This window comes from Eubalaena glacialis, chromosome 20 (assembly GCF_028564815.1).
Source record: "Eubalaena glacialis isolate mEubGla1 chromosome 20, mEubGla1.1.hap2.+ XY, whole genome shotgun sequence".
Lineage (NCBI taxonomy): Eukaryota > Metazoa > Chordata > Mammalia > Artiodactyla > Balaenidae > Eubalaena > Eubalaena glacialis.
Window position 1 is genome coordinate 29,701,407 of NC_083735.1, and position 16,421 is coordinate 29,717,827.

At 42.8% G+C, this 16,421-nt stretch overlaps 1 protein-coding gene across 1 annotated transcript in view; it reads left to right on the top strand.

The window, feature by feature from the left end:
- Positions 1 to 16,421, top strand: part of KCNU1 (potassium calcium-activated channel subfamily U member 1) — a 134,870-nt gene that overhangs the window by 103,527 nt on the left and 14,922 nt on the right. Inside the window, exons 20-23 of the mRNA XM_061177379.1 lie at positions 4,915 to 5,011; positions 8,268 to 8,492; positions 9,784 to 9,970; positions 15,501 to 15,572. Coding sequence (XP_061033362.1) covers positions 4,915 to 5,011; positions 8,268 to 8,492; positions 9,784 to 9,970; positions 15,501 to 15,572 — 581 coding nt within the window. The remainder of the gene's footprint in view (positions 1 to 4,914; positions 5,012 to 8,267; positions 8,493 to 9,783; positions 9,971 to 15,500; positions 15,573 to 16,421) is intronic.

Below are 16,421 nucleotides of genomic sequence, written 5' to 3' on the forward strand. Positions count from 1 at the left end.
TTTTCCAAAGACTGAACCAAGAAGGGCCCTGAAACTCCTGGAAACAGGCACACATCCCTCCTCTCCTCCCCAGTACTCAGCCAAGGGACTTGTCCTTCTCCCTGTGCTAAGACTTGATGAAACATATTGTTTTTATTCACCTCAAGTCTTGAGCAAAAAATATATTGTTCTGCATCCAGGCCAGAAAACTCCTAAGAATTTACAAGCCACCTGTGGAGTTTTAAAGAGCTTTCAGATGGAATGGTCACATGCCAGGATTTCCTAACACATCCAAAAATGAGACCTGCAAAGATAAAAAAAAGGAACTGTAGGTGCTTTTTGAGCTTTCTAATAGATATTGTGAAAGAGAGGATCTCATCCATTGGTGGATCATTTTCAAGAATAATCTGAGTCAAGTCTGTTTGTTGGAGGAAATAAGGAAGCAGACTTACACTCTAGGAAATCACGCTTCCTGACCTGGCACTGAAACCTACCCCCCACCTTTTTTTTTTTAATTTATTTTATTTATTTTTGGCTGTGTTGGGTCTTCGTTTCTGTGCAAGGGCTTTCTCCAGTTGCGGTGAGTGGGAGCCACTCTTCATCGCGGTGCGCGGGCCTCTCACTGCCGCAGCCTCTCCCGTTGCGGAGCACAAGCCCCAGACGCGCAGGCTCAGTAGTTGTGGCTCACGGGCTTAGTTGCTCCGCGGCATGTGGGATCTTCCCAGACCAGGGCTCGAACCCGTGTCCCCTGCATTGGCAGGCAGATTCCTAACCACTGCGCCACCAGGGAACCCCTCCCCCCCCCACCTTCTTAATGGAGGTGTCCCTGCATGGCTGGATCTCTGTCTCATCGGGCGCCACCATTGGAAACAAAAGGCACACGGTGCTTCATTTATATTTTCCTTTAACTGATAGGATTCATACAAGATAAGTTGCTATGGGCACAGGAGGAATAGAAGTTCTCTTCAGAATGGTTCCAGAAAGCAGAGAGGAAAGGAGCCTGCCTTCCTTAGCTGGGCTGTGTCCAAGCTTGTGCTCACAAGACATTTGCTTCATGAATGTCAAAGCAGACTGAAGAAGGCAGTTGTCAGCAAAGAGAGCTGGCGGCTTCCTTCACATATGGCTCTGCACATCCACAGGTCCTCACGCAGCACACTCAGCCTATCGGCTTCCAAAGGTGGAAGGCAAGACCTGGCTGAGGACGTTTCAAGGTCCGTTACTGCCTCGGTTCTCCCAGGGAAGGTACCACACTTTGCTCGGACAGTAAGAAGCCTATCTTGTGACCAGTGAACCAACCCCACCATCACCCCAACCATGTCCTGCCGAGGGCACTCTCTGATAACTCCCACCTTATTTCTCCCAGGCTGTCTTATACAGAAAGACCCCCTCACCCAAGAGGCTTCTCCCTGTGGTCAAGATGTGGCTTTTCTTCTTTGCCCTGAATGACCTGGATGGTGACCTGAGGCTACCTTTCCCTCCAGTAGAGTCAGCCTTTATGATACAATCCTTGTTTCCAAGTTCTAAGACTGCTAGCACTGCACATTCTCGTAGATGATTTATTAGTCTCTCTAGGGAAGTATATTTCTGAAAGGATCATGTCATTTGCAAGGCATATGGCAGAAGGGAGCTTTAGTTAAGGGATGGTGAACTGAATCGCATCAGGTTTTGCTTTAGCAAGGACACTGGATGGATGCCTTTATGATGAAGTGGGTCTCCTCCAGCCTTTTCTTTAATGCAGGTCTCCAGCAGGTGTTTCCTCTAAGGCATATCTGTTTTCCATAACATCAGAATGAAGAAAGATGTTTTCTGTGACATCTTGGCTACATAGATCATGCTTTTTATTATGATAGAAAAGTGTACAGTGATTTATTTGCTACTCTGAGTCAAGTTAAATGTGCTTAGGAGAAGATCATCTTCCATCTGCCAAAAGGGCCTTTCATTTCCAGACCAAGGACTCTTTATTCATTATGGGGGGTGGGCGCGGGGAAAGGAAGCATTAGAAGAAGTGGCAAAAAAGCTGAAGAAAGTGACCAGAAGAAAAGTAGGGGCAGTTATTGTAGACATGGGTGCTGAGGGCAGAGAGCAGGAAGCCACCTCCTGAAGGTAGCTTGGGTATATTATATCAACACCTGAGGGACGGTGTCTAGGAAACTACACATGGAGAGAAACAAGCTGCTATGAATGAGTAATACAGCAATTCTCCAAATCCTGATAAAAATCAAAACCAGACTAGGGTCTTGGTGTGCTCCCCTTAACAAGCTTGGCATAAAGCCATCACCCTGGTCCTGTCTAGCCATCGCCATTAAGAGAGCCTGTGTGGCTTTTAGGATGCTGAGTTGGGACTCATGACTTATGGATATTTAAACCACCAAAAGCTGTTAATTTGAATTAACAAGATAACTCATTTTGGTCAAGCTGACCTTGAGGCTTAACTTTACAACATCTTCTGCCTAGGTAGATGACTAGAATCCACTAACTTTGTAGGTAGGTCTCAAATGGAGAGGAAAATAAAGGATTGCACCTAGTCCTTGGCTGATCTCATTAGCAATTAGCCTCTCTACTTTTCTAAACCCTTTTCCAGTGCCTCAAGTCTACCACCACAGCTTCTCTGTCTGGGTCCTCTCTCTATCCCATTAGTTTAGGTCTGATGTCGATCTAAGTTTAAGTTCCTTTGTCTGAAAAAGTATGACTTCAGATAGTAGTTTAGAAACTAACCTGGTTAAAGAGAGCAAAATACTTACATTGGATCTGAGTCTTTGAACCAGGTGTTGAATAACAACCTGTATTAATTCACAGGGAAAACCCCTAACCCTTCAGCACAAAGAACAATAGGTCATATTAGTCCCAGGATGTATAGTAAAATCTCACAGGAGAATGCTGTCATAAGCTACTGGTTACTGGGACTGAACCTATAGTGTGACATAGTACAGTACATCAGAAAAGGCATTTCAAGGCATAGTAACAGATGTTTTTAAGTAGTAAGTACCTAAGTAAATAGTAAAAGTTTTTGTGATCAAAGAAGTGTGTGAAAAACACTGGATTATACAAATTTTAAAGGATATCTCTTTTGCAAGGCTTTTCAGAACCTTTCATATGCTAAGCTGTGGGGTGAATTTCAAAGAGGGGATACTTTTCTAAAAATTTATTTGCTTACAGAAATCATTTCCTCGGGACTTCTCCAGCTGCTAATACTATGGAACGTGCATTTTGGAAAAGGTATTTGTATTAGGATAGGGCAGACTAATGCTGTGGGAACAACCGTGAAATCTCAGTGGCTTAGCGCAACAACGGTGTCTTTCGTGTTCATGTTACATGCCCAGCGCAGGTCAAGGAGGCAGGGACTCGGCTCCACATAGTCACTCATGTACTCAGGCTGGCCATTTCTGCAGCAGGTTAGGAGGGAGCCTGAAGAATCACATGAGGGCTTCTCCCTACATCAGCCATCACTTCTCACATGTCATTGGCCAGAATGAATCATGTGGCCCCACCTAACCCGCCCATCTGCTAAGGCAGGAAAGGAAAATTGGACATTGTGAGCACCAGTAATCTCAACCTCAGCATTATATTCAAGTGTCAGCTTTACAGTCTGTTAGCTCTTTGACTTTTATCCTTAAACTAAGGGGTGTTCTTTAAAGTCTCTGAAAGAGACAGAAATGCTCAGCAGATATTTCAGATGCTTCCCACGTTCCTCAGCCCTATAAAGTCAGCAGGAGCCATGTGACTCATTCTGGCCAATGAGATGTGAGCGATGTGACTGGTTCTGGCCAATGAAATGTGAGCCATGTGTGACTTATTCTGGCCAATGAAATGTGAGCCATGTGACTCGTTCTGGCCAATGAAATGTGAGGTGCAATGACTTGTCGATTTGGGCCAAGGCAGTTAAATGCCTGGGCTCATCTCTCTCTCTTCTCTTGCCTTAATGACCAAGGAGGATGCATGTTCCAGGGGGTGTACCCTTAAGATGGTAGAGCCTCTGTCCCCCTAAGACTCTGAATGGCTGTGTAGAGCAGAGACACCTGTTCACCTCAGTAAAATACATAGTGTGGGTGAGAAATAACCTGTGTTGGGTTAAGCTCTTGGGATTTGAGGTTGTTTCTGCAGTCTATGCCTGGATTCTCTTGACTTGAACAGGTCCTTTCTAACCCAAACCTCTCTGTGATTCTTGAAGTGTTTCCTTTCTCCTCTCACAAGCACATATATATTCCTTGGGATGGGAGTGGGATTTTTCAAAAGCTCCTCCAACCCTTTTGGTGATTGAATACATGACATGACAAGCATTGTGCCTGATGGCAATGTAGGGTGATCACATGGAAGGCTTTGCCGAGACTTATACCAAGGTTTGAGCAAATTTTAGTCAAATGAAGGCCAGTGATGGAAGCTGTAAAGGATGCAAAATGTATTTAATATGTAAGGATGTTTCAAAAGAGACCCATAAGAAAAGGTATGGAAAGGAGACAAGAGGAAAACAGGTTCAGGAGAGAGGTATACCACTCATGATTCGATCTCACAGCCTTTTAAATTCTGTATTCAGGTGCGCAAAACACCTCTCATGATTTCTCCCAAGCAGCAGTAGCATCAGAACGGTAGCAAAATTAAGAGCAGAAGTGACCACCCTCAAGGCAGTTAATCTAAGTTAAAAAGAGAGACTGGTGTGTCTGTTAAACATACACACACACATGTGCACACACACATACACATACACACAATTCTTGATGGCTTTTGCCCAAAGTGCTTAGTATGTCTTCAGCTGTGAAGACATTCAGCCCTTGGTGTCCTTCAGACATGCATCTTTATTTGGGGGTCTCATAGACCCGAGGTCATTTTCCTTATGTTATTCTTCACTTTGGGCTTGAGGCTCCAATGAGTTTGACGTCATGCTTTGTTACACCAGAGCCCCAAGTGTTCCCAGGCTAACTCTCCATTCTCCGTATCTAGGGCTTTTCTATATGAAATGGAGCGAGAGTCTGACCTCCTTGATAGCAGTGGCATGTTTCATTGGTGCAAAGCCACCCCTTTGGACAAAATGATTCTGGTAGGTGATCTTGTACCAAATCTCAGGTAAAATAAAGCTCCTTTTAGGGTAGATGATGTCCTTCCACTAGTCATAAGCACCTGCCCTTTCTCTTTGTAAACTGTGAATTTTGAAGGAAAAACATACCTCATGAGCCATGTGAATGTACGCAGAATAACAGATGTGGCATTTGACAAGGACCATGTGGGTAATATGATGCCGGGATTTAAAATAAGTAGATCAGATTCTCCAACTACTTTTCCCCTCCTTTAATAGTTTAGCTGAGTCAGTTATTCAGAATAATGTTCTCCTGAAACTTTGCTGTTTTGCTAGTAAATCTAATTGATTTAAATGCACAGGGGAACAGACTATTTACAAGAACTCTGTGGTCTTTCTTTTTTTTAATTAAATAAAAATTCCCTTAATTAGTTTTTAAAGTTTGGATTTTCTATAGTATTTTTTCTTAAAGGTGGCTATACTTAAACACATTAGCAAAGGATGTGTCTCCAAAATGCTCAGTCCTCCCACCCCACACAGCATAAGGGAACCCTTATGGATGTTAGAATCCTGTCCTTGTCTCTGTCCTCTTAAGGAGACAAACTAATTCAGCTCACTAAAATGCCAGCAACCAAGATGCAAAAGCCTTGCATATTATCCCAGTCTCTGATACCTGCATTCTGGATCCCCATCTATTCTCATTTTCCAGAGTTGGAAACTCAAGGATAATCTCAGTGGTTTACCTTGCCTGCAAGCAGTAGCTGGTAAATTTAAGTAATAAAAGAGGAGTTTTTTAGTTAAAAATAAACTAATAAAAGATGTTTGCATGTTGTAAGAACCCTATATAATGTGTTCAACTGTGACTAATTGATAATTTTGTATTTTTCTTGCTTTCCAAAAGTAGTTTAGTTCACTTTTTTCTGTTAAACGCACACACACAATTTTGTAGCTCAGTGCCAATGTCCTGACAGAAAATGTTCCAATTTTTGTAAAAAGCATGATCAATCATTTGATCAGAAGTACAAAATTGTCAGAGCTGTCATATCAACTGGAAAACTGTTAGGGCTGCTGAAACTCCCCATTTTAGCAAGTATGTCTTATTCTGAATGAAACAAAATAAACATCCGTTGATCAGGAAGGCAAACATGTTTCCAGTGGGAGGGAAATCTTTAGAAAGGTTGGGAGGGGGTTGCAGATGGAAGCATCCAAGAGACCAAGAGATGGCAATAGCAGACATTTTCTTATACCCTATTTACTGAGCCCGCAGACAGGTTGCTGTGATAGAGCAACTCTATGTGGAATATAGTTCAGAACACCAGCTGAGTCTTCTGATAAATTTAGAAGGGCTTCTAGTTTAAGAAATCCTAAGAGTTTTGAAACTGTGACTGTAGAGGAGAAATGTCCAGATTACAAAATTTGGGCCAACTTTGAACTTGGTTTGGTTTGCAGAGAAGTCAAATGGAAGTTGTCGATTTGTTACTTGGAGCAAATAGTGCATCCTCCCCTTCCCCCCAAAGCCACCATCTTTCTCAGTTGGGAGACAGTTTTGTGCTGCAGTTCCTTGGAGAAATTGCCTCTCTAGCTGTGCCCATTAATAAGCACTCTGCCATGTATCTCGTTCCTAATTGTTTAGGTCTACTTAGAAGAGCAATTTCTGGACTTCAGGCCTGTTACATTAAATACTGTTGGAGGCTTCATTATTCAAGTTAAAACTAACCGAATTAGCCAGAGACAATTATTCAATAGATTTGGTTAAGATTCATATCACTCTGTAGAAAGGCTCTCCAGACAAGTAGCTTCATTTCCCCGCACAGGGCCATTCCCTTTGGAATTTCCCAGTCTATGGTAATTGGACAAACTATGCTATTTCCCAGTCTATGCTAATTGGACAAACTCTAATTGTTGAGATGTCAGATGTGACTTATTTATCCTGTTAGATTTCAGCAGCCCCTGTTTCATAGAAGCTTGTCCTTTAACCCAGCAAAAAACTGGCATAAGGATGAATGATACATCCCTTTGAAATATTCTGAATCTTCGTGTGCTTGGGAAGGTAGAACACACTCAAACAGGAAGTGCTTGTAAATATATTTAACAAGTTCTCTACCAGCTTCCAAGGGTCCTCCTCTGAAAAGCTAGGAATTCAGTGAGATTCAGATTTGATTAAATAGTTATTGAACAACAGTTAAGGAGGAGCGCTGAACTTTCAATATATTATTTAATTTCCACAACAGAATTAACTTTTATTTATTTTTAAACCATTTAAACAAAGAAATTAGGGGTCAGTGAGGTTAACTAGTTTGTTTATGGTCATACACTCATGACTACCAGAGTACAAAATCAGTGCTTATTCTACCTATCCCAGCACCGTGAGAGTAAGACATTGACTCATTCCCTGAAATCAATCACAGAGACTTAAAATAAGTTTCCTACAGGAATATCATTCCTTTCTCTAAACGCTACACTTATTGTTTTTAAAAGTCTCTATGAATGTGGGGAAACCTAATCTAAATATCCGTCACGTATATTATTTTGTCTTCAACTTAAAAGTATAGGGGAGATGTTAAAAACTGGCCATGCTGATAAGAGTATGAGACACATTGAAATGTTTGGGATCAAATGGAACTTTTGTAACCTTCACATTTATTTTGTGCACTTTTCATGATAAATTTTCTCAACTCTGGAATCTATTGAATCTGGGCAGTATAGTAGGTGGGGCCATATGAAATTGCCAATATTCAACCATTTTTGACCCAGAAATAAGGCAGTTTCATATGGTTCAAGCTAATATGTATATTTTCATATGTATGAAAATCCACTGAAAACTGCAGCATGTTGTACAACTTGGGGTTTTTCAGGGCTCACTAGAAGACAAGTTTAGCAATGGGATTTGGAATGTTTTAGTTTTTCAGTGAGTCGTACTATAGCACATACGAGGCTAAAAGCATGTAATGAAAATGAGAGCTGTTTTCCCCATTTGGTTCAATGATTTCACAATTTCAATGATGCCGATCTGAGTGTGCACTGAGGCACTCCAGGCTAATAGAGAACTGGAAAAAGCGAAATAAGAAGGAACTCCCGGAAAAGATACATCGCTTAATTGTCCCATAGTGGATAAGTTCCATGTTTTTTATGAGTAATTTGCAAAATCCGATCATCCTTATGAAAGTGCTAGTGTGAATGTAAAGACCTAGAAGAGTTGGGATGTGGGGAAGGAGCCCTCTTTAAGGGACTCTCATCTTGTTTCTAAAAAATGACCAGACTGTGGCCTGCTTATGCTTAGAAACGAACTGAGAAGTCAAAACATGAGTTTCGGAACCACATTGTGGCATGTGTCTTTGGAGATGCCCACTCAACACTGATGGGGCTTCGGAATTTTGTAATGCCATTGAGAGCTAGCAACTATACCCGTCAGGAGCTGAAGGACATTGTGTTCGTTGGGTCTCTGGATTACCTGCAGAGAGAATGGCGATTTCTCCAGAATTTTCCCCAGATATACATTCTGCCTGTAAGTGTCACAGTAAGGGATAGTGAATATTTATAATGATAATAATACTAACAGTACTAGGATTAATAATGATAATAATAATAAATCAGTAATAGCTTGCAGTTATACAGTGCTTACTGGTACCAGAAACTGTTCTAAGCATTTTGCACGTATTAACTCATTTAACCCTCCAAATAACCCCATGGTATAAATTTTAAAGATGCTGAACTTCAGGCACAGAGAGAGTAAGCAACCCGTCCAAGTTTACATGGCAGGTAAGTAGCAGGACTAGGGTTTAAATCCAGACATATTTCATGTTTTATGTCACTAACCATGTTTATGGTCTTTATGTAATAGAGTTTCTTTGCATTTCTAAATCCGATTCTGACCTAATGGCTAAGCCTAAGCTGATACCAGCCAGCCTTTGTGCTCTAACTTTCTCATCTTTTCTGGAGACTCGCCTTTTATGGAACACATAATGCCACGTGGTCCTTGACAGATGTATGAAAAGGAGGAATTCTGAGAAATGGATCCATTATGCATATGTGGCATTGTGGTTGTAATTGTATTTGCTCTGAACCTTCATAGGGCTGTATCTCATCATGTGCCACCATTTCCCTGGATTAATATATATATGCAGTGTGAAATGCACCAAAACTTTTGATTTTTCAAGAAATAATGCTAGCAACAGATTAGGAATATTCTTCAGAAACGGTTGTCTGAAGAAGCAAATTGTATTTGTTTTTTTTAAATGTCGCCATAAATGTCCCTGCACCACCACTTACTTTAGTCCATAGAAAAGGAGGAAAGAAAATGACCAGGAGTCTCCAGATCCAGCTAGTGTTAGAAATTGCCAGTGTTAGCATCTCAGCCACCTAATGGTGGGATCAAATCTATCCCTTTTTCTCCACCAAAGAAAAGAAGCAACTGCCACTTTGCTAATTAACCCAGGGTACAAATGCAGTCACCTACAAGCAAAACTGTGAGGACACTGAATTGGCTTTTAGATCTGGACCTTCTGTGATTTTTTTTTTCCCTCACCACTGCTACCCTTACTCTGATTCTTTTCTTCCACTAGAGTCATCTAAGTGGGTTTAGGCTCCCCTCTCTCCATTCCACTTTGTCTCATCCAGACTTGCTCTCAGAAAGGATCTGCAAAATTTAGTCACGCTCAGATATTCATGAACGATAAGGATAAAAGTGTCAGATATCAGGTAACTAAGTCTTAAAACCAAGTCAGTGAAGGCTTTGGCTCAAAAACTTGCATCATCCACAAAAAGCCACCACCATCTACCTGGTTTTCTCTCAATAGGGATCTGCGCTCTATTCTGGAGACCTCCATGCAGTCAACATAGAGGAATGTTCCATGTGTGCTGTCTTATCCTCCCCATCTAAGTCATCCAGCAGCCCGACCTTGGTGGACATGGAGCCTATCATGGCCACACTCAACATCGGATCACTTCGGATTAGCTGCTCAGCCCAGACACCCTCAGAGCCACGTAAGAACAATACCCTGACGGGAAGAGGCTAGAGAGAATGGGATCAGGAAGAATTAACTCCTCTCTGAAAAACTTTAATGATGGAGAGGAGGAGAGGTTGGGCCAGATGACCTATAAAATCCCGTCCAGCTCTGAGAATTCTGTACTAGAATTAGTGGACAGTTCAGTCCTTGGGAATCCTAGTCAAATGAAAAATGGTGTCCATCTTCTAAATGGAATGCACATAACACTGTTTTTTTCCCATCTTAAAGAAGATCATGGAGTTTTAAGTGCTGTTATTGTTATGAATCAAATATCAGTGAGCATAGCCATTGGTATTTTATTATCATTAACAACAGGTATTATTATTGTTAATCGGTTCTCATTGGATCCTGTAGGTGTTCAAGTTACTATTCTTAGTTTTGTGATTGAGAGGATGAAGCACACTATTCTACCACACTATTTGTGGACTAGACTACAAATAATCTAGTCCAGTCTTTGGTGGGTGAGCCAGCTACTTCACAGACCCTCACTAAACAACCAAACACCACTCAGCACCCAGGATTTCAGGGTGTTTTGCAAATAAATAAATAATAATAATAGCAATGCACTTCCTGAATATCAAAGTGCATTGAAAATCCTGACTAAGGAAGTGTGAGCCATACCTCTGCTGAGCTAATCTGAAGATGCATAAAAATGCCTCTGTGTTCTGTATGTCAGTCCTTAGCTTAGCAATTAGGGTCACTCAGATTTACACAAGATTTGTGTGTGGGTTGAGAGTGTGTGTGTGTGTGTGTGTGTGTGTTTGCATCATGCTTGCAACTTTCTAAAATTGGACAGAAAAGTATTCACTGTGTAGGCAGTATCATCAACGTACAAATGAAAATGCCCGCTCAGTAAAAGCAGAGGGTAATAAGCTGACAACACCGTAAGCCACCTAGCTAATCATCGGGTGACTTGTCCTTCCTATTATCATTTTTTTAAATCTCACATCCTATACAGGCTAAAAAGATATAAACCTATGATTTTAATTCTGGTTTCTTTTATATCTGGTGATTCTCATCCTTTCACTTACTCATTTATTCATTCAACAAAAATATATTGATTTAGTATGTGTCACATACTCTGCTAAACTGACAGGATTGGTAGGAGGAAATACAGGAGAGAGGGGAAAAGGGTTGGGAAGAAGGAAGAGAAAATGAAAGAACGTCACAGTGTTTGAGGCATCATGCAGTATGAGTGCGTGCTCTCCCCAACGACAAAAGGGAAAGTTTAGGGAAGAACGTATTGTGTAGACCTGGCACCTTTCCTTGTGTGGATGTCATCGTACCCATTTGTGTGACAGGAAATAGAGGTCCAGACAGGCTCTCCTGTGCTACCTAACAAAGGTAGCAGCAGTAAAGTCACATTCTGAGCACATAGGCATAGCCAAGGACTGTCACTCGGAAACCTCACCCATTACTCCGGCATCACAGGAATCTACCTGGAGTTTGCACGTAGAAATTCCCAACCCTCAGGGAAGCCTGTTTGGTTCTCTTAACCATTCTTCCTCTCTCATACTAATACTCCTCTTGCAGCATACCAAGCAGGTGGCAATGGGAATGCCCACCTGCAAGAATTATCAGTATAAAGGATTGTGAAATTCTGCCAGGAGGGAGAAAACATCTTCCACGCTGAGCAATTTCTTTCCCTTCTTCTGAGACAGTGGTTCTCAACCAGGGGCGGTTTTGACCCCAGAGGTTGTCTGACAATGTCCGGAGACAGCCTTGGTTGTCACCACTTGGGGGGATGCTATTGGCATCTAGTGGGTAGAAGTCAGAGATGCTGCTAAATATCCTACGGTGCGCAGGTGCAAAATGTCGATACGACCAAAACTGAGAGCTCTCACTCGGAGATATCTGCTGAGCCTTTTGTGGGCTCAGCAGGCTTTCGCACATCTTCATGGTCATGGCAAGGTTACACGTAAAACCCATCTAGGACCGCCAAGGCTATTCCATACAGTGGTTCACCAAGGGATGCTGGAGGTGGGGGGACAGCAAGAAGGAGGGCTCTCCAAAGGACCAGGCCTCCTGGACATCCCCATGGAAAACTTCAGGTTTCTCACTGATGCTCTAATTGCTGCCCTGTCACGTCACAAGAACAGGTTGGCAAACCTAGGTACTGAACTAAATAATCTGTGGCATAATCTAAACATATAACAGTAATTAAGTCTGACAACTTAATATGCTCCTGAAATTTAAACGTACAGTAGTAATCTACAATTAAGCAATCTTTTGTAATAGCACCCTGCCAGCCTGGAAGAATTTCAGGTATAATACTGTGTACTACTAGGTAGCAAAAATATTGACATTAGTAAAATGTACCCAGGCTATGATCTGATACATATTCAAATTAACCGTTGCTCTACCAGAAAAGATGGAGTTAAGGCGGAAATTCTGTCGCTGTTCTCCAGCCAGTGTCAGAGCAGATATTTATGCAGTTACATCAGTTGATGTGAACCTGTCTCTATCCAGTAAGAACATTTGACTCTGAAAGTCAGGATATTCCAAGCCCGTTATTAGAGGGAACTGGAATCAGAAAGTGCAGCTCAAAGGGGAATTTTCCCCTTTCAGGGAAACTGATCTCAATATTTTATTGAAATTGTCAACCAAACCTTATGTATTTTAATACATATATAATATATAAAGGGCATGGGCATGGGCTTTGAGCTTGGTGCCAATTGGGGTGTGAAAACCCATCCATCCTTTACAAACCATGTAGCCTTGGGCAAAGCATGTAGACCCTTAGTCAGTTTCCTCATCTTCAAAGGTGGTCTAACTCGACTTAATTCACAGGTTTGAGGGCACCGTGGTGTCATTCTTACCTCCTAGCTCACAGCAGCCCGAGGGATCTTTTACAAATATTTACTGGATAATGGCAGTTTCCTCCTTTAGACCCTGTAATGGTGACTCATGACAATTACAGGAAAATCATGTAGGGTCTTTCAGGCCAGTAGGGAGCCCGAACTTCCTCCTTCTCCAGTCTGTTTATACTGGCTCTTTCCTGCCTTAAGTTCCTTATCCCATTCCCTCTGTCTGGATGGCTTTTGCTCATCACTCAGGATGACATTCCAATGTCAGAGAAGCCTCTTCAAACCCTATCTGAGGTCACCTCCCCAGGTCACTCACTAGCCCCTGAAAGTTGGGTTTTTTCACAGTACTCATCGCTATCTGAAAACATTCTGTATTTGCAGCATATGGCATGTAACCGGGACAGGGACTGTTCATAGGCCTAGTCTGCAGTCGATACTCTTTAAAGATTTGTAGAAGGAGGATAGCAAGGAAGGAAACGAGAATGGAAAGAAGGAAGGAAGGAAAGGTACCTAAAGCAGATAAAGCATCTTGCACGTTTCTGAGAATAAAGTAGAATCTCATTTTCCCCAAGTCTCCCTGCATTATGAAAATCCCAGAAGTTTGTTTAGGAAAAACAGTTGAAGGTATTCAGATCCCATCAGCAATAAGATTTCCCAGTGAGTTTGGAGATGTGGTCTCTAGACACCATGCAAACCCTCCTCTTCAATAGATGCGTGGATGAGGTTAGCCCCCGGGGCTTCTGTTTCCTCACCTGAAGCTAAAGGGTTTTGCTAAAGTCCTAAGGCCATTTCTAGTTCTAACTGTAAACTACACGTGTTGGGCTCCTCCTGTGGTGCTTCCGTGTTTACCGTGAATCTACCTGGAAGCATGACTCAGAATTTTAGTGGCAATCAGAAATTTATTCAGCTCTACTCTGCATTAACAAGAAGTGGCTCTTTTACGTAATATTTCTTGGGGAGATGGAAGAGGTGGTAAATACAGTAAGTCCTCTACATACGAACCTTAAAGTTGCGAATTTCCAAAGATGAGAACGTGCATCTGGTTCCAGCAAGGAACCAGAACCTGTGCCATCAGCGTCAGGCGTGAGTGAAATTGCAGCTTGCCCTCCGTCTCCTATTCCTGACGATCCTTCAGCTCTACCATCTCCCACCTCCTCTCCCTCCTCCAGTCAGTAACTCTTCTTGCCTGTTCACTCGATGCCAGCCCCTGTATACCAGCTATTGTACTGTACTACTGTACTTTTCAAGGTACTGTACTGTAAGATAAAAAAGGATTTCTTTATTTTCTGTGTTTTTTTATGTATTATTTGTGTGAAAAGTATTATAAACCTACTACAGTACAGTACTATATAGCTGATTGTGTTAGCTGGGTACCTAGGCTAACTTTGTTGGACTTATGAACAAATTGGACTTATGAACGTGCTCTCGGAATGAAACTCGTTTGTATGTAGGGAGCTTACTATATTGTAGAGCGTAGCATTCTATCTGGGAACAGAACCTCCCTTTGGATCTCCTCTTTCCCCGTCCCCATCTCAGTGGCCAGTTTCCCCACCCCCGTCCCTTTGTCTGTCTCTCAGGCTGTCTGTCTGACCCACTCGCTCATCTCACCCACCCTCCCCTACCACTTACCTGGCTTGGGAAACAAAAGGCCCTCCACATATTTCACCTTCTTCAAGGCAGCAGAGAATCTGAATGACAAGCAAAATGTTAACTTTCACAGTATTATTTCCCTGTTACATACATAGCATTCTCAGAAAAGTTCAAGAAAGGTAACCAGTAGTTTTAAAGCATAACTTTTGATGAGATCATCATGTGTTTGGTTTGATTTGGTTGGTTTTTTTTTAAAATCAGTATCCTAGTTTCCTCTTTCTCTTTTCCCTTTTCTTTCTTTACCTTTTCTTGGGGGGGTTTAACTTGGATACCAAAACTCTGGGGTCATCCTTGTTTTTGAAACTCCTCACCTGTCCGCGCGTGCTAGGGCTGTGTTCCAGACCAGAGCCGGGCATGGAATCTCCTTGGGATTCGAGGCTCGCAGAGGGAGATGAAGGGCCTCACCTCCTAAGGCAGGAACTGAATGCAAAGACTGAGGCCCCGTGACCTCCCACCCCAGTCTTTAAGGAACTCCCAAGACATTAGGGGTTGGGAAAGCCAGCCAGAGTTGGGAGGCAGAGACAGTCTTGCTGAAGAAGGAGGAGACCCTCAGCCCAGAGAGGATCTCAAAGAGGCAGAAGCACCAGGAAGCCAGTCGCTGTGTCTCCACAAGCTCTCCTGGGGCAGCACCTCCTATTTATTCACGGTTTCCTGAAAGTTCTACAAGCAAGTGGATGTGGTTTGAGGCACTGCCTGCCTGAGCCGTCACCTGGCGCTCCCAGTCGGTAGAGAATAATTGGATGTAACTTAGGCTGCCGATAAGCAACTACAGGGAGAACGTCACCCTTTTTGTAATTCACTTGAAGTGCCATTTAGAAAACATCCTTCCCACCCACACACGCACACACACACCAAACTTCTGGAAAGGAGAGGCTGAGGCCATTTTTTTTCTAAATATAGAGAAAGATTTGGGATTTGGGCATGAGAGTCACTTTGCTAAGATAAAGCGCCAAGCGCCACGGTGTGCTTCCGCATCCTTGTCTGTGTCGCAAGCCACTTCGTTTGCATCTGTCCATCTCATTCCTCCCTTGTTGCTGTCTGTGTCTACAGAGTGTACTCGGTGCTTCGGTGACAATCCCGGGAAATCAAAGTACCGAAGGATCCCCATCCTCACCGAACTGAGTAAGTCGTGTTTCAAGGACAGAATTCAAGGGAGGAGTCTTTGGATCTGTATTTGATGTCCCAAGGGTGTCTTTAGGATCCACAGTCAAAGGACTGAGGACCAGAATGGAGCCCAGAGACCATTTTGTGTTTGACTGGATGTTATATTGGGCATTTACCTCTTTGGTGACGTTGACATCCTCCAGCAGAGCCTGTCATATCTGGGTGTCAGGGTGCAGGAGTAGCTCCTACCTTCTCCGTCTTCCAGGGGAGGGGACGTGGATTTGAAAACTGCAAGAAAGGCTCTCCCTAAACCAACTTCTCTACCCATCAGACGTCTTCCTCTCCTGCGGTGCTACCAGGGCAGGCACTAGAGTGAGGCAAGTGAGGCCCCCAGGGTGTAGACTTTAAGGAAAGGCTCACTCTTGGGGTCTTTAAATTTTGTGTCCCTTGTGTCTTCTTAATCCCAGCCCTGAGCGGTGCTCTTCTAAAATGGAAACACTCCATGCAGAAATAACAGGATGAGCTCTTATCTCTCATCAGCACCTTATGGAAAACGCACATGTATGAAACTTTCCTAGACGTGAGGAGCCCTGGGGGCAGCAAGAAGGGCAGGGAAGGCAGGTGCCTGTGTGCATTGTTTGTGAGTCACCAGGGTAGACACTGGGATTTAATACTGATAATAGTTGGTGAGAAAAAGGCAAGTTACCGAAGAGGGGGTGGTACCTTTAACACAGTTTGGACCAACTCAAAGATGATCTCTAAAGTTGCTCCTGGGCGTGAGATTTGACTCGATTCTATAGTGTAGGAAACGTTTTAGTGGGATTTTTATGATTCAGCATGTGTAAGCTGAGGGAGATTTATACCAAA